The following is a 24,856-nucleotide window of genomic DNA, read 5'->3' as shown; positions in this document are numbered from 1 at the left end:
AATTCCGAGAAATTTGTTTTGAATTGAGAAAAAGTGATACGTTCTGAGATAGAAATGTGCACATACTTAATTCGTTTCGCAGATTTGTGAAAATTTTACCGAATTATCAACAGCAGAATTGTTTTGTAATCATTTTGCATATTCTTGAAGATGTTTTCGTTAAATAATCAGAGAACGATTATGCGTTAAGAAACTCGTGAAATAAGAAAATAACACTTTTAAATCTGGCTTAAATTTGTATTGGATTTGGATTAGATTTTAATTGTATTAGGATTGGATTTGTATTGCATTTAAATTGGGTTTGGAATGGATTTGGATGTTATTTAGATGGGATTGGAAATGGATTTTAATTTGATTTTTACTGAATTTTGATAGTATTTGGATGGGACTTGAAATGACATTGAAAAGGATTTGAATGAGGATTGAATTGAATTTGGAATGTATTTGAAATTTATTTGGATAGGATTGGATTTGGATTTGAATTCGATTAAGATTGGATTTGAATTAGATTTAGATTAGACTTGGATTTAATTTAAAATAATTATTAAAATTGATTTTGAATTGGACTTGGATTGGATTATGATTAAATTTGAAATGGATTTGGATTGGATCTGGATTGTAGAATAAATGTAGGTTGGATTTCAAGTGGATTTTGATTGTATTTGAATTTGGATTTGGATTAGATTAGAAATAGATTTGGATTAAATCTGAACTGGATTTGAATTGGATTTTAATTAATTGAATTTAGATTCCGTTAGGGTTGGATTTGGATAGAGTTTGAATTTAATTTAAATTTGATTTGATTTTAATTTGAATTGAATTTGGAATGGATTTAGAATGTATTTGATTTGGAATGAGATAGGATTTGGATTTGATTTAATTTATTATTGATAAATTATTTATAATTATTATTAATTATTGATTAAGTTTAATTTGGATTGGAATTGGATTGGATTTGGATAGAACTAAGATTCGATTTAAAATGGATTTGGATTGGATTTGGATTTGGATTGGATTTAGATTGGATTTTGATTGGATTTAGATTGGATTTGGATTGAATTTGGATTGGATTTCGATTGGGTTTGGATTGGAATTGGATTTGGGTTGGATTTGAATTGAATTTGGATTGGATTCAGATTGGATCCGGATTGGATTTGGATTAAATTTGGATTGTATTATGATTCAGATTGGAATTGGATTGGACTTTGATCGGATTTAGATTGGATTTGGATTGGATTTGGATTGGATTTAGATTGGATTTGGATTGGATTTGAATTGGATTTGGATTGGAATTGGATTGGATTTGGATTGGATTCGGATTGGATTTGGATTGGATTTGGATCGGATTTGGATTGGATTTGGATTGTATTTGAATTGGATTTGGATTGGATTTTGATTGAATTTGGATTGGGTTTAGATTGAATTTGGATTGGTTTTCGATTGGATTTCAATTGGGTTTGGATTGGGATTGGATTGGGATTGGATTTGGGTAGGATTTGGATTGGATTTGGATTGGGTTTGGATTGGGATTGGAATTGTGGTTGAATTTGGGTTGGATTTGAATTGGATTTGGATTGGATTCAGATTGGATCCGGATTGGATTCGGATTAAATTTGGATTGGATTTTGATTCAGATTGGATTTGGATTTGGGTTGGATTTGGATTTGGATTGGATTCAGATTGGATTCGGGTTGGATTTGGATTAAATTTGGATTGGATTCGGATTTGGATAGGATTTGGATTGGATTTGAATTGGATTTTGTTTGGACTTGGATTGAATTTGGATTTGTTTTGAATTGGATTTGGATTTGGATTTGAGTTTGATTTGAATTGGATTTGGATTGGATTCAGATTAGATTCGGATTGGATTTGGATTAAATTTGGATTGGATTTGGATTGGATTCGGATTGTATTTGGTTCGGATTTGGATAGGATTTGGATTGGATTTGGATTGGATTAGAATTGGATTTTGATTGGACTTGGATTGAATTTGGATTTGATTTGAATTGGATTTGGATTTGGGTTTGATTTGAATTGGATTTGGATTGGATTCAGATTAGATTCGGATTGGATTTGGATTAAATTTGGATTGGATTTGGATTGGAGTTGGATTGGATTCGGATTGGATTTGGTACGGATTTGGATTGGATTTGGATTTGGATTGGATTTGGATTGGATTTGGATTGTATTTGGATTGGATTTGGATTGGATTTTGATTGGATTTCAATTAAATTTGGATTGGATTTGGATTCAGATTGTGTTTGGATTGAATTTGGATTGGGATTGTATTTGGGTTGGATTTGAATTGGATTTGGATTGGATTCAGATTGGATCCGGATTGGATTCGGATTAAATTTGGATTGGATTTTGATTCAGATTGGATTTGGATTTGGGTTGGATTTGTAGAGGATTTTAATTGAATTCGGATTGGATTTGGATTGAATTCGGATTGGTTTCGGATTGGATTCGGATTGGATTTGGATTAGATTTGGATTGGATTTGGATTAGATTTGGATTGGATTTGGATTAGATTTGGATTGGATTTGGATTGGATTTGAATTGGATTTGGATTGGAATTGGGTGGGATTTGGATTGGATTCGGATTGGATTTGGATTGGATTTGGATCGGATTTCGATAGGATTTGGATTGGATTTGGATTGTATTTGGATTGGGTTTGGATTGGGTTTGGATTGAATTTGGATTGGATTTGGGTTGGATTTGGGTTGGATTTGAATTGGATTTGGATTGGATTTGGATTGGATTCGGATTGGATTTGGATTGGATTTGGATCGGATTTCGATAGGATTTGGATTGGATTTGGATTGTATTTGGATTGGGTTTGGATTGAATTTGGATTGGGATTGGATTTGGGTTGGATTTGGGTTGGATTTGAATTGGATTTGGATTGGATTTGGATTGGATTCAGATTGGATCCGGATTGGATTCGGATTAAATTTGGATTGGATTTTGATTCAGATTGGATTTGGATTTGGGTTGGATTTGTAGAGGATTTTAATTGAATTCGGATTGGATTTGGATTGAATTCGGATTGGTTTCGGATTGGTTTCGGATTGGATTCGGATTGTATTTGGATTAGATTTGGATTGGATTTGGATTAGATTTGGATTGGATTTGCATTAGGATTAGAATTGGGTTGGATTTGGATTCGGATTGGATATGAATTGGATTTGGATTGGATTCAGATTGGATTCGGGTTGGATTTGGATTAAATTTGGATTGGATTCGGATTGTATTTGGTTCGGATTTGGATAGGATTTGGATTGGATTTGAATTGGATTTTGATTGGACTTGGATTGAATTTGGATTTGTTTTGAATTGGATTTGGATTTGGATTTGAGTTTGATTTGAATTGGATTTGGATTGGATTCAGATTAGATGCGGATTGGATTTGGATTAAATTTGGATTGGATTTGGATTGGATTCTGATTGTATTTGGTTCGGATTTGGATAGGATTTGGATTGGATTAGAATTGGATTTTGATTGGACTTGGATTGAATTTGGATTTGATTTGAATTGGATTTGGATTTGGGTTTGATTTGAATTGGATTTGGATTGGATTAAGATTAGATTCGGATTGGATTTGGATTAAATTTGGATTGGATTTGGATTGGAGTTGGATTGGATTCGGATTGGATTTGGTTCGGATTTGGATTGGATTTGGATTGGATTTGGATTGGATTTGGACTGGATTTGGATTGGATTTGGATTGGATTTTGATTGGATTTCAATTAAATTTGGATTGGATTTGGATTCAGAATGTGTTTGGATTGAATTTGGATTGGATTTGGATTGAATTTGGATTTGGATTGGATTTAGATTGGATTTGGGTTGGATTTGAAGAGTATTTTGATTGGATTTGGATTGGATTCGGATTTGATTCGGATTGGATTCGGATTGGATTTGGATTAAATTTGGATTGGATTAGATTTGGATTCGGATTTGGATTGGATTTGGATTAGATTTAGATTGTTTTTGGACAGGATTTGGATTGGATTTGGACTTGATTTGGATTGGATTTGGATTGGATTTGGATTGGATTGGATTTGTATTGGATTTGGATTGGAATTGGATTGGATTTGGTTTGGATTTGGATTGGATTTGGATTAGATTTGTATTGGATTTGGATTGGATTTGGATTGAATTGGATTTGAAATAGATTTAAATTTGATTTGAATTGGGTTTGGATTTTTCGCTTTGGATTGGATTTGGATAAGATTTGAAAGGGAATCGGATTAAATTGGATTTTGATTGGCTTCAGATTGAATTTGCATTCGGATTAGATTTTGATTTGATTTGGATTGAATTTGAATTAGTTCAAATTGAATTTGGATTGGAACTGGACTTGGATATGGAATGGTTTCAGATTGGATTTCGATTGTATTTGAATTATATTTACTTTGGATGGCATTCGAATTTGATGTTGATTGGATTTGGATTAAATTGAGATAAGATTAGGATTGAATGTGGATTGGATTTGGATTTTCACCAGATTTTATTTGCATTTTGTTTGAATTGAATGGTTTTAGATTGGATTTTGATAAGTTTCATATTGGATTTGGATTGCATATGGCTATGAATTTCGATTTTGAATTTAGATTGGGGTTCATATTTGGATTTAATTTGATTGGGACTAGACTAGAAGGGCATCACAAAAACTGAACACAATTTCAACAAATAGTAATATTCAAAACATATTTTGATGGAATTTTATTCTTAGTTATCTTTATCAAAAAATGGTTTTAAAAATGAGCCGAATTGCCCAAAAGTAGGCAATAGAAATGAATGTAACAAAGTATTCCAACCACAGATCACATCGCTGATGTAATTTGAAAAAAAAATGTAATGGGCTTGGTTTTATGTTAATTTGAAAAAAAAATGTAATGGGCTTGGTTTTATGTTCTAGTGTGCGAGATTGATTCTCTCCGTTTCAGTTTCTTGTCTATTTTGACCTTTTGTCCCGTTCGACGTTTTGTATTTTCTACCTTTTGTCCCTTTTGGTCTTTTGTCCCTTTCGATTTTTTGTCTTTACGATCATTTGTCCCTTCGACCTTATAACTTTCGACCTTTTGTCATTCGACCTTTTGTCTTTCGACGTTTTGTCCCTAACCCATTTAAAGAACTTCGTATGAACTAAAAAATGAGAAAAAAAAATATGAAGATCAACTTTAACGAATTTTAACGAAACTTTATGGGATCTGAAGATATCCAAGTAATATTGTTTTGTTTGAAAAAGTGACGAAAAGATGCTTTGTTGGATTGCTAAATGAGGAAATTCGAGAAGGCAACCGAATTGTTCCAGATCTACATAAATTTTGAAGGTAATGTCAAATAATTTTAAAACAAATCTTAGATGATTTTCTAGAAGGTTTTAAAAAAATACAATACAGTACAAGTACAGATGTGGCTGGAATTTTGAGTTTTTTCCAGAATAATATTGAAGAGATTGACAATGATTTACAAAGATTTTGAATGGATTTTAAAAGCTTATGAAATACTTTCAAAGTGATTTCATGAAAAATAAATTTTTGGGGCAACCTTCGACAGATTCTCGAATGAAAGCCTTTCAAATATACAAATAAATAGGTTTCTAAGTAAAGGGCATAAAGAGCACTTTTTTTTATTATTATCAAAAACTATCTATGACTCCTGGGTGATCCTGAAAAGATTTTCGAAGAAATATTGAAAAAGTTTTTAAAATATTTGATGTTTGTGCTAGAGATCCTCGATTAAATTTTGAAAATGTATCCCGACAAAATGTAGTTGACAAAGTCAGAACTTCACTCTCCGACAGTTAGAACAAAATGTGGCATTGCTTGTAGCGAATGGAACTCAACCCAAGGTTTCATTAAACTGCCAACCCTGTCTGCGGGCAGTTACAGAAAGGAAAACACTCTCCCATCCGAATCTAACTGAAACTACATCATAAAATAATGTCAATCAAACGCCTCGTTTCCTGCTCGGCACACAAAGCGCGTCATCCGAGAGCTCTGCCCGGCTGCACCACCACGCCAGCCGGTCTTATGGCGTCCGTGCAGTAGTGTGCGGCAGCTGAAGGCTGAAAGTGGAAAATGTCACGACCAGCAGGCATCTGTGCGACGGCAACAACGGCGGCTGCAAGCGTAAGCAAGGGACGAGCAGAGCCGTTCGCTTCTGATAGGTACGCTTCCCTATGCTAAGGCTACATGCGCACATGCCCACAACAATGATGATGATGACGATGGTGGTGGCAGCGATGTCGTTTCGTTCGCTGGTTAGGTAAAAGCTCTTATCGAGAGGCTCATCGAGTGTCCTTCTTCTCGATAGTGTTGCTGCCGTTGTCGTCGAGTTTTACTGAGCTGTTCGGAGGGGTTGAAAGCAAATCGACGCCGCCTATGGAGCGTCGTCGAAATCCCACTCGTTGTTCACCCCAGAGCCGGAGATGCCGGCTGATGCATCATGATGGGGGGTCGAATCGTTTCCAATCGAACGGTCGCTATTAGGACTGTCACTGGGGGGTCGTTCCAGAAGGACCGGGATTCGCAAATAGTTTCCAACCGGGGGGTGGGTGGATAAGCGGTAATTGTTGCGCTTGTAATCATTAGGAGCAGCACTAATTTGATGGAGGCGTCCTCGCCGGGGCAGATGGGGTTCTAAGCTTCGGTGCATTGGATATTCAATTTCTCTAATTTGCGAAGCTTGTTGTACAAAGCAGTGGAATACTAATCTGCTAGGGAGCTCTCGCGAGGTTTGATTGCCTTTGTTTTCTGTTAATTAGATCAGCTAGATGTTGTTTTTGGATTCTCATCACAGAGTCTAAAACTCATTTAGGAACAAACAAGAACTTATATTGATCTGCGTTATAGCGGAACATTTGTTTTTGTTATATACCTAATTGATTTGGCATCGACGCTAGTTAAATAATTTAATATTTTCCTAGAAAGCTCATCACCTAGCTACACGTTTGAATAGAAACTCTAAAACACCGACAAGTGTTTCGCAAAACCCCCACAATTTAGAATGATTGTGCAAATCTTGACTATTTGAGCTATGTCAACCACATAACGCTAATTTTGAAAGGCACGAAATCACTGATGCGAAATGTTCAAGTGTCCCACGACATGGGAGACACCTGAAATCGGCTCGATTAAACAAAAACACACTTCCTTCAACTCGCTCCACATTTTCTTGCAAAGCTAATTAAGGTTGCAATCATGTACGACCCTCAAACCAACGACTATCAGCCGGCCGCCGCGCTAAAGTGTTCCATCCTAATTGAATCATTCAATCTTGTTCGAGTGCCTCCAAGAAATCCATACTCATTGTCATCGGCTGCACCACTCGGCGCGTCATTCAAACAAAAACCGATTCACATCCACTCGCCATATGGTCAAGCATTGTGTAAAAAGTCTCCCAACAAGTGGAACTCGAACAAACAAACGCGAATCGACCCGCGGACGAGTAAGACAAAACTCCGTATCCATGTTTTGAGCGCAACCCTCGAGCCAGGTGATCGATCCCCAACTGCTTGTGTGTGCGATTGTGCTTTGCAACTGTGGCGATGTCCATGACGACCAATCCAACAGTTGTTTGTGACCGATTGACTGACGGATGGAGGAAGAAACCTCCAGGGAAGTCACCTCTCGCAGTCGTTAACGCTATGGAAACGCGTCATCGAAACCGCGACACACGCCACGAAACGTAATAATTTGTCAATATTTAGTTACCTCGTGCCGTTGTTGCCTCTCAATGGGCCACCAGCCAGCAGCGCACCCAAACGTTGGCGGATACAAAAAACAATAAAAGCTCATTTCATGTGGCACGACGCGAAAAATGATCGAATGATAGAAACAAAGCGAAGCCGAAAAGCAAGATTCGCACTACGATCTAAAAAAGAGTTTTAGATCTATGTGAGTTGGTCACGCTTTGCGGGTTGTTGTCCTTTTCGTAGTAGATTGAGGAACGATACCCAGATAGCGTTTTTTGCCACGTGTACGCAAGTCATGGTTTGGTTCCAATTTGGCCATTCATATACGGAAACATCTTGAGTTTTCGAAATGACAAAACTGAGTTTTATCAACGCACAACGCTAATACGAGTCCAATTCGAAATATTCAAGTGTCCTACGAAATGTGAGACACCTGAAAATTATTTTATTTATCAGAATCCAAAAGCAGGCACCTTAGAGTGAAGACAAAGAAAAACGTTCCCGTTCTCCGCAAATTAATTCCCAACCGAGATTTCCATTCAACCGCTCCCGTTTTACTTCGCAATAAGCACGACCAGCCAATCGTGGTCGTATCGATTTAATTTGACATTTGGGATGCTTTTGGACTGTTTGCGGACAAGCTACGCACGGCGTGCGCGCCCAAATTAATCAATCTTTGTCGATTGGATTGATGGGTGGTTGGGTGGCGACGTGGTGGGGTTTCTCTAATTGTGGCGCGACTTCCGTAAGGTTAAATAAACGCTGCACTGGAGGAGGACGACGACGACGACGGCTGGGAACGACCCGAGGCCAAGTCACCGAAATAGATCGGCGGCCCGGCGAACAAAGTCTTTAATTAATATCATTTGTTGGTGGCCGGGAGACAGGGTTCGGAATTCTAGCCACGTAATCGGAAAAGGTGTGAGGTTGGATGGAAGGAATGGATAGGTGGAGGGGATAAAGTGGGGAGCGTTTGTTGAAGGGGAAGGTAATTGATGGGACAGTCGACCGGTCCGCTTGACGATGAATGTGAGTATCTATTTGGTAGCGCGGCGATATGGAGGGGCGATACGGTTGAAGAAGTAAACAGTGTTGAGCTTAGATAAGAATGAGTTCGACATAGGTGGGGAGAAAGTGGAATCGGTTTTGGATTTGTAGGGATAGCGATTGGAAGTGGTATTCTATTTGTTGTACCAATGATGATATCATTCGACGATATTCCGTCGCATTTCGTACATCTGAATCATTCCAATCGAACAGATTGTGCAGTATAGATTAGCACAAGTGCCTGATGTTATAGTCGATTAGCATGGACATGTTTAAGAGAAATGTGAGATTTTGTTTTAGCAAAATCTAATATTTGTAAAAAAAAAGTTTGAGTTAAAAAATCAACGTTTATAAAACCTTGATAAAACAGCGATTGACCGAAATATGAAATGCAGCAATTCTCCCTAATTATAAAGCGAGAAATTGCTCCGGGAAACTGTTCGAGTTTCCACAGCAAAATCTTACGCATTTCAATGAAAAAATCTTTCGTTTGTTCACGAAAACATGATCCGATTTTCCATGGAAAGTCTCCACGAAAATTCTTCCAAATTTCCATAGAAACTTATTTTAAATTCCCACGTATTTGAATAAGAATCTGAATTTTCTCAAACATCCAAGGAAAATATATTTAAATTTTCTACGTAAAACTATTCCGAATTTCCACAAAAATTCTCTAAAATTTCCACGGAAAATTAATTCAAATTTTCATAGAAAAATCTACAAAAAAACGATTTTTCGCAAAATTATTCAGAATTTCCATGGAGCATTTTCAAATTTTTTCTTAATTATCTACCAGAAGTTTTCTCAAATTTCCATGAATTTCCATGAAAATTCCTTCGAATTTTCAAGGAAAATTCTTTCGAATTTTCAAGGAAATATCTTTCGAAATCTCAACGAAAATTTTCCGAATTTTCAAGGAAAATCCTTTGGAATTTTCAAAAAAAAAATCTTTTGAATTTTCAAGGAAGATTCTTTCTAGTTTTCAAGCAAAATTCTTTCGAATTTTCAAGGAAAATTGTTCCGAATTTTCGAGGAAAATTCTTCTGAATTTTCGAGGAAAAGTCTTTCGAATTTTCGAGGAAAATTCTTTTAAATTTTCGAGGAAAATTGTTCCGAATTTTCGAGAAAAATAGTTTAGAATTTTAGAGAAAAATTCTTCCGAATTTTCAAGGAAAATTCTTCCGAGTTCTCAAGGAAAATCCTTTCGAGCTTTCAAGGAAAATTATTCCGAATTTGAAGGAAAATTCTTCCGTAGTTTTTAGAAATTTTATTCCGAATTTTCAAGAAAAATTCTTCCGAATTTTCGAGGAAAATTCTTTCGAATTGTCGGAGAAAATTCTTTTAAATTTTCGAGGAAATTTCTTCCGAATTTTCGAGGAAAATTCTTCCGAATTATCGAGGAAAATTCTTTCGAATTTTCCAGGAAAAGTGTTTCGAATTTTCGAGGAAAATTGTTCCGAATTTTCGAGGAAAATTCTTCCGAATTTTCGAGGAAAAGTCTTTCGAATTTTTGAGGAAAATTCTTTTAAATTTTCGAGGAAAATTGTTCCAAATTTTCGAGGAAAATTGTTTCGAATTTTAGAGAAAAATTCTTCCGAATTTTCAAGGAAAATTCTTGCGAGCTTTCAAGGAAAATTATTCCGAATTTGAAGGAAAAATCCTCCGTATTTTTTAGAAATTTTATTCCGAATTTTCAAGAAAAATTCTTCCGAATTTTCGAGGAAAATTCTTTCGAATTGTCGAGGAAAATTCTTTTAAATTTTCGAGGAAATTTCTTCCGAATTTTCGAGGAAAATTCTTCCGAATTATCGAGGAAAATTCTTTCGAATTTTCCAGGAAAATTGTTTCGAATTTTCGAGGAAAATTGTTCCGAATTTTCGAGGAAAATTCTTCCGAATTTTCGAGGAAAAGTCTTTCGAATTTTTGAGGAAAATTCTTTTAAATTTTCGAGGAAAATTGTTCCGAATTTTCGAGGAAAATTGTTTCGAATTTTAGAGAAAAATTCTTCCGAATTTTCAAGGAAAATTCTTGCGAGCTTTCAAGGAAAATTATTCCGAATTTGAAGGAAAATTCTTCCGTATTTTTTAGAAATTTTATTCCGAATTTTCAAGAAAAATTCTTCCGAATTTTCGAGGAAAATTCTTCAAAATTTTCGAGGAAAATTCTTTTAAATTTTTGAGGAAAATTGTTCCGAATTTGAAGGAAAATTCTTCCGAATTTTCGAGGAAAGTTCATCGGTATTTTTTAGAAATTTTATTCCGAATTTTCAAGAAAAATTCTTCCGAATTTTCGAGGAAAATTCTTCCGAATTTTCGAGGAAAATTCTTTTAAATTTTCGAGGAAAATTCTTTTAAATTTTCGAGGAAAATACTTTTAAATTTTCGAGGAAAATTCTTTTAAATTTTCGAGGAAAATTGTTCCGAATTTTCGAGGAAAATTGTTTCGAATTTTAGAGGAAAAATTCCGAATTTTCAAGGAAAATTCTTGCGAGCTTTCAAGGAAAATTATTCCAAATTTGAAGGAAAATGCTTCCGTATTTTTTAGAAATTTTATTCCGAATTTTCAAGAAAAATTCTTCCGAATTTTCGAGAAAAATTCTTTTAAATTTTCGAGGAAAACTTGTTCCGAATTTTCGAGGAAAATTGTTCTGAATTATAGAGGAAAATTCTTCCGAATTATCGAGGAAAATTCTTTCAAATTTTCCAGGAAAATTGTACCGAATTTTCGAGGAAAATTGTTCCGAATTTTCGAGGAAAATTCTTCCGAATTTTCGAGGAAAAGTCTTTCGAATTTTTGAGGAAAATTCTTTTAAATTTTCGAGGAAAATTGTTTCGAATTTTAGACCGAATTTTCAAGGAAAATTCTTGCGAGCTTTCAAGGAAAATTATTCCGAGGAAAATTCTTCGGAATTTTCGAGGAAAATTCCTCCGAGTTTTCGAGGAAAATTCATTTAAATTTTCGAGGAAAATTGTTCCGAATTTTCGAGGAAAATGGTTTCGAATTTTAGAGGAAAAATTCCGAATTTTCACGGAAAATTCTTGCGAGCTTTCAAGGAAAATTATTCCGAATTTGAAGGAAAATTCTTCCGTATTTTTTAGAAATTTTATTCCGAATTTTCAAGACAAATTCTTCCGAATTTTCGAGGAAAATTCTTCCGAATTTTTGGAGGAAAATTCTTTTAAATTTTCGAGGAAAATTGTTTCGAATTTGAAGGAAAATTCTCCCGTATTTTTTAGAAATTTTATTCAGAATTTTCAAGAAAATTCTTCCGAATTTTCGAGGAAAATTCTTCCGAATTTTCGAGGAAAATTCTTTTAAATTTTCGAGGAAAATTTGTTCCGAATTTTCGAGGAAAATTGTTCTGAATTTTAGAGGAAAATTCTTCCGAATTATCGAGGGAAATTCTTTCAAATTTCGCAGGAAAATTGTTCCGAATTTTCGAGGAAAATGGTTTCGAATTTTAGAGGAAAAATTCCGAATTTTCACGGAAAATTCTTGCGAGCTTTCAAGGAAAATTATTCCGAATTTGAAGGAAAATTCTTCCGTATTTTTTAGAAATTTTATTCCGAATTTTCAAGAAAAATTCTTCCGAATTTTCGAGGAAAATTCTTTTAAATTTTCGAGGAAAATTTGTTCCGAATTTTCGAGGAAAATTGTTCTGAATTTTAGAGGAAAATTCTTCCGAATTATCGAGGAAAATTCTTTTAAATTTTTCAGGAAAATTGTTCCGAATTTTCGAAGAAAATTCTTTCGAATTTTCGAGGAAAAGTCTTTTGAATTTTCAAGGAAAATTCTTTTAAATTTTCGAGGAAAATTGTTCCGAATTTTCGAGGAAAATTGTTTCGAATTTTAGAGAAAAATTCTTCCGAATTTTCAAGGAAAATTCTTCCGAAATTTCAAGGAAAATTCTTCCCAATGTTCAAGGGAAATTCTTACGAATTTTCAATGAAAATTATTCCGAATTTTCAAGGAAAATTCTTCCGAATTTTCAAAGAAAATTATTCCGAATTTTCAAGGAAAATTCGTTTCGAATTCGAGGAAATTTCTTCCGAATTTTCGAGGAAAATTCTTCCGAATGTTCCAAGAAAGTTCTTCCGAATTTTCGAGAAAAATTCTACCGGATTTGAAGGAAAATTCAACCGATTTACAAAAAAAAATCTTCAAAATTTTTAAGAAAAATTCCTCCGAATTTTCAAGGAAAATTATTCTGAATTTTTGAGGAAAATTCTGACGAATTGTCAAGGAAAATTCTTCCAAATTGTCGAGGAAAATTCTTCCGAATTTTCGAGGAAAATTCTTTCGAATTTTCGATGAAAATTCTTTTGAATTTTCCAGGAAAATTCCTCTGAATTTTCGAGAAAAATTCTTGCAAATTTTCGAGGAAAAATCTTCCGAATTTTCGAGGAAAATTCTTTCGAATTTTCTAGGAAAATGCTTCTGAATTTTCGAGGAAAATTCTTTTGAATTTTCGAGGAAAATTCTTCTGAATTTTCGAGGAAAATTCTTCCGAATTTTCGAGGAAAATTCTTCCGAAATTCTTCCGAATTTTCGAGGAAAATTCTTCCGAATTTTCGAGGAAAATTCTTCCGAATTTTCGAGGAAAATTCTTCCGAATTTTCGAGGAAAATTCTTCCGAATTTTCGAGGAAAATTCTTCCGAATTTTCGAGGAAAATTCTTCCGAATTTTCAAGGAAAATTCTTCCGAATTTTCAAGGAAAATTCTTCCGAATTTTCGAGGAAAATTCTTCCGAATTTTCGAGGAAAATTCTTCCGAATTTTCGAGGAAAATTCTTCCGAATTTTCGAGGAAAATTCTTCCGAATTTTCGAAGAAAATTTTTATGAATTTTCGAGGAAAATTTTTCCGAATTTCCGAATTTTCTTCCGAATTTTCGAGGAAAATTCTTCCGAATTTTCGAGGAAAATTCTTCCGAATTTTCGAGGAAAATTCTTCCGAATTTTCGAGGAAAATTCTTCCGAATTTTCGAGGAAAATTCTTCCGAATTTTCGAGGAAAATTCTTCCGAATTTTCGAGGAAAATTTTCCAAATTTTCGAGGAAAATTCTTCCGAATTTTCGAGGAAAATTTTTCCGAGTTGTCGAGGAAAATTTTTCCGAGTTGTCGAGGAAAATTCTTCCGAATTTTTGAGGAAAACTTTTCCGAATTTTCGAGAAAAATTTTTCCGAATTTTCGAGGAAAATTCTTCCAAATTTTCAAGGACATTGAAGAAATGTTTTGATTTTCCACGGAAAATGATTCAGAGTTCACAGAAGTATTCTCAATTTTCCACAAAAAAAATAAATAAAATTTCCACAGATTTTATTTTCTCTAAATTTTCCAAGGAAAATTCTACCAAATTTCCAAGGGAAATTCTACGAAATTTCTTCAGAAAATTTCCGGAGTTTACAAAGAATGGAAAAAGCTTTTTAACCTCCATGGGAAATTTTCTCAATTTTCTACTGGAAAATTAATTCAAATTTTCACGGAAACTTTTTCCGCATTTCCACGAAAAAATTTGAGAATTTCCACATTTTTTTCCCTAAGTTCTGAGGAAATACTTTTGAATTTCCATGAAAATGCGGGAAATTTTTATAAATTTCCGCGGGATTTTTTTTTTCAATTTTCCACAGAAAATTCATTCAAATTTTCAAGAAGAGTTTTCTAAATACGAAATACGAATTTCCAAGAAAATAGTTCACAGGTTCAATGGAAATTTTCACAACTTTTCATGAGAAATTTTTCAATTTTGCACGGGAAATTTTATCAATTATCCATGGAAAATTCATTCAAATTTTAACGCGTATTTAAAATTTCAAAAAAAAAATCTAATTTTCAAAGAAAATTCGACCGAATTTCCACGCAAAGTTTTTCTGAATTTTTAGAAAAAAAAATCTCTTGAGCTTCTACGGAATATGCTTCACAGTTTCCACTTGAAATATTTACAATTTTGAACGGTAAGTTTTCTTAATTTTCCACGGAAAGTTCATTCAAGTTTTCTCGGCTTTTTACTCAGCCTTGATTTTGACGAAATTTCTTCTGAATTCTTACGGGAAATGTTTAACAGTTTCCAAGAGACATTTTCACAATTTTCCACAGAAAATTCTTTAAAATTTTTACGTGTATTTTATTTACAAATATGCACGGAAAAATTTTATAAATATTGATCAAAAAATTCTAGTGAATTACCCGGAAAATGGTAGGAAAATTTTCAAGGAAAATTCCTCCCAAATTTCAAGAGAAATTCATCCGAATTTTCATAGGAAATTCTTTCACAATTTTCAATAAGAAGAATTCACAATTTGCCACAGAATAAATCATTCAAATTTTCACGTATTTGATTTTCCCCAAATTTTCCAGGGAAAATTCTACCAAATTTCCACGGAACTTCTTCGAAAAAGGTTACCCAAGTTACCATAGAATGTTTTTTTTTTATCAATTTCTACGCAAAATATATCCGAATTTTCATGAAAATGCTTTATAATTTCCCTGAGAATTTTTTTCAATTTTCTACTAGAAAATTCATTTAAACTTTATCGTAAAAATTTTCCGCATTTCCGTGGAAGAAGGATTTTTACAAATTTCCACGGGATTTTTTAAATTTTCCATGGAAAATTCATTAAAATTTTCACAAGTTTTCTCCTTAATTTTAAAGGTTTTTTTTTCAATTTTTTAGTACAATTCTTTCGAACTTTCATTGAAAATTTTTTCACGGAAAATTTTCTTAGCTTTTAAGGAAAACTCATTTAAATCTTCACGATTTTTTTTTATTTTCAAGGAGAATTCACCCGAATTGCCACGCAAAACTTTTCCAAATTCGCATGGAAAACTGTTACGAATTTCCACGGGAAAGCTAAAAGTTTGTACAAAACATTCACAAATTTCCTAAACATGTTTGATCCAAGCAGAAAATTCTTTATTTATGGAAATTTAATATATTCTGAAATTTTTGTGCTTGATGAAAATTATATGATTTGTTGTTTTTATTTTGTATGCAGCTTTCAATTTTTGAACTAGAAATATCACAACTTCTCAGATCGTTCAAATCTGATAGCTTGAATCGTGTTAGAAACTAAAACGAAATGGAAAATCCTCTCTTCCAGTCTAAATTATGCAACACTCAAAAGCAACGGAAAACTTTCCAATAGTTTTCACTTTGGCACACGGCAAGTTCCATTCAACCCTTTTGGCCGAACAGTAGTGTGCGATAAGCAGAGCCTTGTAGGCTCTCCCTTCTGTAAAGGACAACCAACGTCAACGATTTCACCAACAACGACAAAAAAACGGAAAATTGATGGAACCCGGCACAACTACGACGCACCGCGTTTCGTCCCAACTGACAAAATAACGAATGCAAATGTACGAAACTATCGCATAGAAGGGACGGATCCGATGAAACTCTTGTAGCCTCTTTTTTTTTTTTGCTTATTTTACGACGTGAGACTCTGCTGGGAGTCGTTTTGGCACTTACCTGTACGTTGGGAATATTTTTTCCGTTTCGTCCTTCCTGTCGCGCGTTCGCTCACACACACGCACACGCACTGAAGCGGGCGCGTCAGCGTCATCAAAATCGTCGAACAGTGTTGTGGTGGGGCGAGGACTAGAGTTGATTGGGTTGTGTTGAATGGTTTTCTGTTCGTCGTCGTCGTCTTTGTCACGGGGGACCAGCAGCACTAATAATTGTTCGATACTTTTCGCGCGGGCCGATTCGACGGGGCACAGTCGGCGCAGCGGTCTCACGGTCATGGTTCTTCTGGTGGCGAAGGGGGCGTTCGCCTCGCGGGTTTTACAACCCGATGGGCGGCACCTGCACGTACCGGTAGATGTAGAGCCGGTAGTCCTTGCTGGCGAGCACCACACTGCCGTCGTCCATCAGGGCCACGTCGAAGCACTGGGCGTGTTTGACCTTGCTTTCCAGCGCCGACACCAGCTGGCCGTCCTGGGTGAAGATGGTCAGATTGAAGTTGTTGTGATTGTCCGCAATCAGGATCTCGCCGCTGGCGTTGATGCCGACGCCGATCGGGTAGTTGGTGATGCCCTCGCCGCCGATCTGCCGTAGGAACTGGCCCTCGTAGTTGAACACCTTGACACAGTGCGCGCGGTTGTCGCTGATGAAGATCTCCTGCTTGTCGTTCACCACGACACCGTTCGGGAATTCCAGGTGCTTACTGCAGCCGAACTTTTGCAGCACGTTGCCCGACTGATCGAAGATAATCACACGCATCACTTTGCACTCGACCACCACAATGCGACCCTTGCTGTCCACCGTAACACCGCGTGGGTGCTGCAGGATGTTTGCACCGAACTTTCGCACAAACTGGCCATACTGATTGTAGATCTGGATCTGGTGCGTGGGCGATCGCTCGGTCACAATTATGTCACCGGAGGTTCTCACCACCGCCACTCGGTTGGGATACAGAAGCTGCCCATCGCGTTTGCCACATTCGCCAAATTGGAACTTGAAGCGACCTTCCTTGTCGAAGATCTGAATCCGGTGGTTATTGGTGTCGGCAACGATTATGTCGTTCTGAGCATTCACCGCCACACCGCTGGGCTCGGTAAACTGGCCCTCCATTACACCAAACTCGCCGAATTTGCAGTGGTAGATCATTTTCTGTCGCTTGATTTGCGACTTCGGTGGGAAAATGTTGGTGTTCATTAGCTTGGAGCTGAGATCGATCATCGATTCTTGCGGGATGTGGTTCAGTGGAATGGTGTATTGGTCGTTGACGTTGTTGAAGATGTCGTTGCCACCGTTGCTCCACTTTTCGTAGGGATTGAGCGGCTGCAGGGGCTGAACTTCGCCGACAAATGGTCCCAGACTGTTGGCGCTGTTGAAGCGTTTGGAAATGATATTCGAGTCGAACGCCGAGATGCTGCCGTTGGATTGCGAGGGTGAAGTGGACAGGTGATGACTGTTGTTGACGTTGTTGCTGGCGTTGGAAAACGGTCTGCTGTCCATCAGGTGACTGGAGCCGCCTCCGTTGACCATCATGGGGTTCTGCTGGATGAGGTTCAGGCTTCCGGTGCTGCTGGACGGGCTGTTGCCATTGGTCATGATCAAACTGTTGGATCCGATGATGCCGTTGGATGCGTTCGAGTTGTTGGTCGATGTGGGTCGGGCGATCGGGGGCTGCTTGGTCGAGGAGGTGACATCCGAGGTCGAACGAATGTAGCCGAATGTGTTCCGAACGCCAACCTGAATCGCTTGGTAGTTTGAGACGAAATCCAGCTCGTAGGATGATTGCAGATCTTGCGTGATGGCCGGGAAGAGAAGGAGTTTGTTTTCCATAAACTTTCGCAGCATGATTGTCTCCGCTAGGCCGGCACATTTACTAAGGCGTTCGACAAACTCGCAACTCTGCAGCACCTTGTCGACCTGATCCTGGCTCTTGGTCAGCAGTACCGATTGGGACATATTCTTCGTATTGTAGAAACTTTCGAGTTCTTTAAGCAGCTCCGCTTTGCGCTCGTCAAGCATCGAGCGATAGAACTGATGCGTGTCGGTAATTTCGTTCTGGGCCTTGTGATATTGCACCTGAATTCGCTGTGAGTTGTGTTCTACGTTCTTGATTAGCGTCCGCAGTTCGGTTGCCTTGGCTCGGACTTCGCTAACCGTGTGTAGAAGACTTTCGATTTGCTTCGGGGTCGAGTCTGGGTTGTGTTCACATTCGTGCACTCCGTTCGGGTGCTCCATTAGCATGCAATCCTTACAAACGGGCACACTGCAAGTACGGCAGAAGAACTTCAGCAGTTCGTTGCTGTGACGCTTGCAGAAGTAATTTGGCTTGTTCTGGCCGTTCATTTCCACGCCGTTGACATTCAGCGCTGACAACTGGCTGTTGAGCTGATTGACGGAGGTGATTGGAAGATTTCCATTTGCACCGTTTCCACCGGTTCCGTTGGATGTGGGTGGCGATATCACATTATTCATGATTGATTTCACCAGACTACTGGTTTCGTCCTTTATGGTTAGATTCAGCGAGGTCAGGCGATGTGGGGCAGGCTCGAAGCCGTTCATCATTTTACTGCTGTTGAGAATGTTGTTTGCCAACAAGCTTGCGTCCAGTGAGCCGAGCCCTCCGTTTGCGATGGTCGTTGTCGTGCAGGTCGTTGACCCCGTACTGGACGCTGAGCTCCCGATACGAAACACCGAATGTCCGTCAAAACAATGCATAAACTGATGGGCCGTTACACAATTGGCACAGAGAAAGTTCACACAATCAATACACTTGGCAACAGCATCCGACTGTTTGCTCTTGCAGCCGGTGCACCGGGGGAACAGCGATTCCGAGCTGTTCGACTGGGCCGATTCTAGGCTCGAAGCTGTCACGTAGTCGTCGCAGATGGCAGAGTCACTGGCCGGGGGCGAAGAACCTGTCGCAGAACCGCTGAGGGTAGTTAGGGGAGAGTCCGACAGATAGTCCGCTGGCTCACCGTATGATCCAATCGAGTTTGATGCACCGGGTAATGATTCTAGCGATGGCGTGGGAGATGAGGCCATTTTACTGCACGCACATCAATGCTTATTTTGATGATTTTTGATGTCTTATATTTCACTTCGTCACTCTTGGTATCTTTCTAAGGGATCAAACATTCAAATTTCACCGTGCCTGATTCGCATTGCTTCTTCACGTACTCACTCGTTATTTTTGGCTCAAATTTGCAACAATTTTCCCTTTTTCTACACTTGCTGTATTTTCACTTTCTAACATCTCTACGGGAAAATTTCAACAACTCAGATTTTTGCTTCTTTTCTATACGCTCACTTTCTTTTTAATTCGTTATTGGATTCACTAATCTGGAAAAGGAGAAAGAAATGCACACCTATCCATTAACACACAATTTCAACGCCATCGCCCGGCCACATCCGGTGAATGATTCTGATTCTAGCGCTCGACGCTCCAATCCGTAGCCTCCAGGAGCTCCACGGTGGGACGCGCGGCACTTCTCGTCGAATGGCTTCTTTTTCTTCTAAAAATACGCGTTTTTCCAAAACTTGCTTTCGTTCCCTTTTCCCCGATTCTAGCCGCGACGCGCTAGGGGTTCACACAACATCCCGTCCCGCCAGAGCGTTGAGTGCACAGCGTAGAGGCAGGCCCGTAGTCATGCACCGCACAGAACAAACCGCGCCGCGACGAAAGAGATCGTTATTTTTACTTTTAACTCGATATGTTTATGCTTCCAGCATAATTTTATTACTCTCTCGCTCTCAATTGCACTGGTGTTTCAAGTTCTTTCCCAACACCGCCGCGGCGTCGCGTCTTGTTAGTTATGACGCTGTTGCTGCTGCTGCTTCGGAAGCTTCTAACTCCTCTTTCCCTGGTTCTGGTTTCCGAAGAATCGCTGTGGTCCCGTTTTCTTTTTGTTCTCGGTGGCGCTGCCAGGCAATGCAATGGCAGACCAAACCAGACCAGACCAGGGAAACAAAAATGAAGGGAAAACTTAAGAAAACATCGAGACTTTCGATCCGAGCACAGGATGGTTGTGTGTGAGATGTGGAATGAGAAAAAAAAACTAACCGAAACGTGAAGGAACAAAAAAATGCAACTTGGAAGAATGCACCGAAGGATAAATGGGCACAGGACGGGCCGGGGTAGTGATGAATTAGTGTCTGGAAGAAGGTAGGAAGAAAAGGTCTGGGATGTGGAATGATAATCACTTTGAGCAGGCCGGGGCCAGAAATCAAGATCTTTTTTCCACCACCAGACGCAGAACCGTAGAACAGAAATTGTGCATTATTCGACTCTTTGCAAGTCTGAACTTCACTGACACTGATACACTGACGCGATACTCTTCTGATATTAGGCAACTGTTTGTGTATTGTTTCTTTGTGTTCTGCTCCTTTGGTTTCTTCCTGGTGCAGTCCCGGGATTCTAAATGCAGCTTCCGGCACTGCAAGAACTCAAGGCTGCCTCCAGGCCACGATTCGGTTGATCCTCAACTGGGACGGGACGATTTGCGCGTTAACAAGACTCTTTGTCGCGGAAACATATGGTTCGCGAAATCACGACAAAGACCACGTTTCGAAAGCACGTTTTCAATCTTAATTCGCCACACTTAAGTGTCTCAGAACACGGAATTATTTGCCATACACAGAAAAAAACTGTTTGCGAATGACTAACGCTTCTCTTCTATCGTCTGATGCCAGACAACCCGTAGGACACTCTCTCCGCAGTGTTCTACACACTACAGTGGGGTGAGCCTTGCAGAAAAAGAAGGAAACTGACTTGTAATCTTGCTACTATGCGGCATGGACCGAGCGCACAAAACTCACTGTTACTCTCGTCGAGTCTGCAGTACGACTAGCAGCCGTTGAGCATAAAATGTGATGGAAACCAACAAGCTCCGTGCCTCGTAGCTGGTCTGGTCTGGTACAAAGACAGCTCCGCCGGGCCGCGCTACAAATACAGCGACGAGCGCTATGTGAAAAGCATGAGGGGTGTCGTATGGATTGGATACAGGCAAGCCCGTCTCCGCTGGACCGGAGGACGACACAAACAACAACCGAACGGCAGCAGGCAAACGGAGGGTAGTTGGAACTGTACCTGCTTCAGGGCTCACGCGCGCGGCGGAGGTTCTGAGCTTCACTCTCGCTCTCGTCGTCATCGCCGTCGCCGGAGTGCTGCTGCTATCATCATCGATTTGTACTGAGGGTAATCAAGAGAGCGAGCATCGGGTAGAGTAGCGCGGTTTTTTTGTCTGCCAACAGTGGAGGACCACCAAAAAGCCGACAATCATTGAACTCTGTAGTGGGCAATCGTCATCGTGGGTTACCTCCGGCACTCACCTATACCAGACTGAGGACCGCGAGCATACAAACACCCCAATGGCAGAAGTTCACAATTTTTATGATTCGAAAATAATGGTAACCAGAGCACAGGTTCTCAACCTTTTTTTATGCCATCTCAATCTATGAGGGAATAAAAAATATTTTTTTATTTTAAGACAGACATTGCCATATTATAAGAGTCAATTTCTTTGTATCATGCGTCTCCATAATCCGCCAACTTTTGGGAATTTTGCATCAACAAACTGAGATAAACCACCTGATAGTAGTTATAATTATTTTTATGTTCATTATCCAGTAGCTATATTGCTATTTATTTGTACCATGCGTCTCCATAATCCGCCAACTTTTGGGAATTTTGCATCAACAAACAAAGATAAACCACCTGACAGTAGTTATAATTATGTTTAAGTACGGTGTCATTACGTGATCCTACAAGGCATCGTTTTAAAAAAAACTCGCATGTGATTCTTTTTTTTTTTCTTCCCAAACAATGGAGGGGGAATCTGCTCAACAGACATCCTGGGTTGACCAGGAAGTGCGGGGTTAGGGATCACCGAGGGAGGCAGGACTACATTCCCGACCCGCTAAACCGTTTCCATTGCCGCCAAGCCCATAGTCCCTTCGGCGCATGGGATTCTAAATTAGCTTAAATGTGGTTGTTCATTCCACTTTTTAATCTATAATCTTTCTAATCGAGAGACAACCAATTAGATGTTATTTCGAATATGATACCCATGCAGAACGCTTTAAATTAAAATCAAATGCAACATATACATTAAGAGCAACTCGTAGTTTGTTCTTAGATTGGACAAATGCCTGAAAAAGTTAAAAATCGCACTTCATAAAGTGACGGAAAGATACTAAAGAGTTCAAGTTTAAATTCAGATATCAATGAGTTAGATCCTAAAACTTTCCTAATGCTCAATATATTTTACAGAATTGAGAAATAAAGTTAATTCAGTTTCAAAATTTAAATTTCTAGAATTTTGTTTTCTTTTTTGACGTAGGATTATGTTCTTCGTGAAAATAGGAAGTCATTCTAAAGATTCAAATTTGAGACCGTCACAAGAAGTGGTCAGGAAGTATGGGCTAACAACTTGTAACAGATTTTGGTATCAATCGATCGACGAACTTTTCAAGATTGTGTCCAACATCAGTGGGGTAAAAGTGCTAATCTATAGAAAATTTGAATTGCATCAGGTACTGTTAAAAATCGGTAAACTAACCAATCTCGTATGTGCATCGCAAGCACAGACATCAAAATCGTTCAAAATACGGGCTGGGCTTTAATTCTCAGTTCAATTTAGATTTCATGGAAAGCGGTCACGAGCGCCGCACAGTGCTGTAGCAACGATGACGTCGGTGACAGCAGCAGTACTCAAGAGAAATTTCCACGCAATATTCGGACCATCATTTGGTTGCTGTTAATGTTGAGAAAAAAAAATCGGTACTTTTCAAGACCAACATTTTATGAGAAGAAAGGGTTGATTGCAAAAATGGCGTCGGTTGCGGTCCCTGGACATCAGTGGCGGTACTGCAAATGTATTTCAAATGGTGGCGTTTTGGCGGAAATTCATCGAATGACTGTCGGACAACAACACCAGTCAAGTGAAATTTGAAAGCAACGCTCGAAATAAAGTTTGGTGATTAGAAAGGCGCATTGTGCAAAGAAAATCGGTTTTTTCTCAAAACCATCATTTTACACAATAGAAAGTAGAGTCGAGTCAAATTTTCATCAAAGTGCAAATCATAATCGCTTTGTGACGGCAGAATGTTGGAGTTGGTAGCAGTAAAAGTGCTTGGTAAAAAAGAACGCTGCAAAAATGGACGTTGGACGTTGGCGTCAGTAACAGTGAAATGGAATTTTCTCTTTAAATTGTGATTTTCTGCATGCGCTGTACGAAAATCCTACTCTTCTGTGCGCGTGGCTATTTTGGATGAAACTACATACTCGTTCTCGTTTACTAGGAGCTGGTATACTTGGTGATGGCTTTGGTTCCCTCCACGACGGCGTGCTTGGTTATTTCGCTCTGCAGCAGGCAGCGGATGGTGGTTTGAATCACGCGGCTAGTGATCTTTGAACGTTTGTTGTAGTGCCGCAGACGGGAGGTCTCAGCTGCGAAGATGTCTCGGCCACCCCGGCACGAAGCCGCTCAAGGCTTTGCTGCGAGGACTCCACGATATGAAGGAGGAAGAGCTCCAAGCAGAGCTTGAAAGTTGCAGTCTGCAGCCAGTCTTCTTCGTTGGCATTACATCCCCCACTGGGACATTGCCGCCTCGCAGCTTAGTGTTCATTAAGCACTTCCACAGTTATTAACTGTGAGGTTCCTAAGCCAAGTTACCATTTCTGCATTCGTATATCATGAGGCTAACACGATGATACTTGAATACCCAGGGAAGTCGAGACAATTTCCATTCCGAAAATTGTCTAGATCGGCACCGGGAATCGAACCCAGCCACCCTCAGCATGGTCTTGCTTTGAAGCCACGCGTCTTACCGCACGGCTAAGGAGGGCCCCATCTGCAGCCAGTGGCCGTGCAAAAGATCGCTCGTCACGACGAGGTGAGGAGATATCGCGACCAGCTCTACCTGTTTCATCTGGAGCACGGCTCCACCACTTGGAAGGACCTGAAACTGGTTGGCGTTATTAATTACACCGTTGTTGACTTGGAGCAGTGCATCAACTGTTTCAACTTCGTGCACGGCACCAGGAACTGCCGCATGAAGTCGCACTGCAACAAGTGTGGCGAATCCCATCCGACTGAAGAGCGCGACAAGATGAAGGTGGCCGATCCTAAGTGTGCCATATGTGGAGACAATCATCAGGCCACCACAAAGAGCTGCCCAAAGCGAGCCGAGTTCCAGGAAATCCGGAAGAAGGCTTCCATCAAGACCCTTCCGAAGAAGAACCGTGTTCCTGAAGTCAATGAGGTGCACTATCCAGCCATCGCGACTCCCCGTCGAGCAATTCCAATCCTCCCACCGTTATAACCACACAAGCGACTGGCAGCAGCAGCTGCGTCGGTTCAAGCTCCAGCACCGCCAGCTACATCTTCCAGCGAATGGCCCCCACTTCCTCCTCCTGGATTCCACCGACAGCAAGATGAGCATCCTCTACCCCCGGAGGAGCAAAATTGTTGAGCTCAGCGATTTCCTACAGGAGAAGAAGATTGACGCGGCTTTCATCATCGAAACCCACCTGAAACCCGAGGTAAGTGCAACCATTCCGGGTTTTATGCTGGCGAGGTTCGATCGAACAAGCTCCAGAGGGGGAGGAGTGGCAATCGCCTTGCGAAGCAACATCGCCTGCCGCC

The 24,856-nt window shown here is 39.1% G+C and overlaps 2 protein-coding genes across 12 annotated transcripts in view; both read right to left on the bottom strand.

The window, feature by feature from the left end:
• LOC134212109 (brain tumor protein) overlaps positions 1-21,135 on the bottom strand; it is a 35,084-nt gene extending 13,949 nt beyond the window's left edge. For 3 of the 11 annotated variants that reach the window (XM_062689660.1, XM_062689651.1, XM_062689661.1), the window contains exons 1-2: positions 20,980-21,131; positions 16,221-19,550 (exon numbers count right to left, since the gene is read on the bottom strand). In XM_062689660.1, the coding sequence (XP_062545644.1) occupies positions 16,536-19,253 (2,718 nt within the window). In that variant the 5' untranslated portion in view covers positions 19,254-19,550; positions 20,980-21,131 and the 3' untranslated portion in view covers positions 16,221-16,535. Of the gene's footprint in view, positions 1-16,220; positions 19,551-20,271; positions 20,291-20,411; positions 20,434-20,522; positions 20,800-20,844 lie in introns of those variants that run through there. The other 8 variants (XM_062689654.1, XM_062689653.1, XM_062689652.1 and 5 more) reach the window with 8 other exon arrangements.
• The window catches only part of LOC134216207 (uncharacterized), a 579,247-nt gene that overhangs the window by 175,313 nt on the left and 379,078 nt on the right, over positions 1-24,856 (bottom strand). The window lies entirely within an intron of this gene.

Source organism: Armigeres subalbatus, chromosome 2 (assembly GCF_024139115.2).
Source record: "Armigeres subalbatus isolate Guangzhou_Male chromosome 2, GZ_Asu_2, whole genome shotgun sequence".
In the NCBI taxonomy this organism is placed as follows: Eukaryota; Metazoa; Arthropoda; class Insecta; order Diptera; family Culicidae; genus Armigeres; species Armigeres subalbatus.
This window is presented reverse-complemented; position numbering and strand designations above follow the sequence as displayed.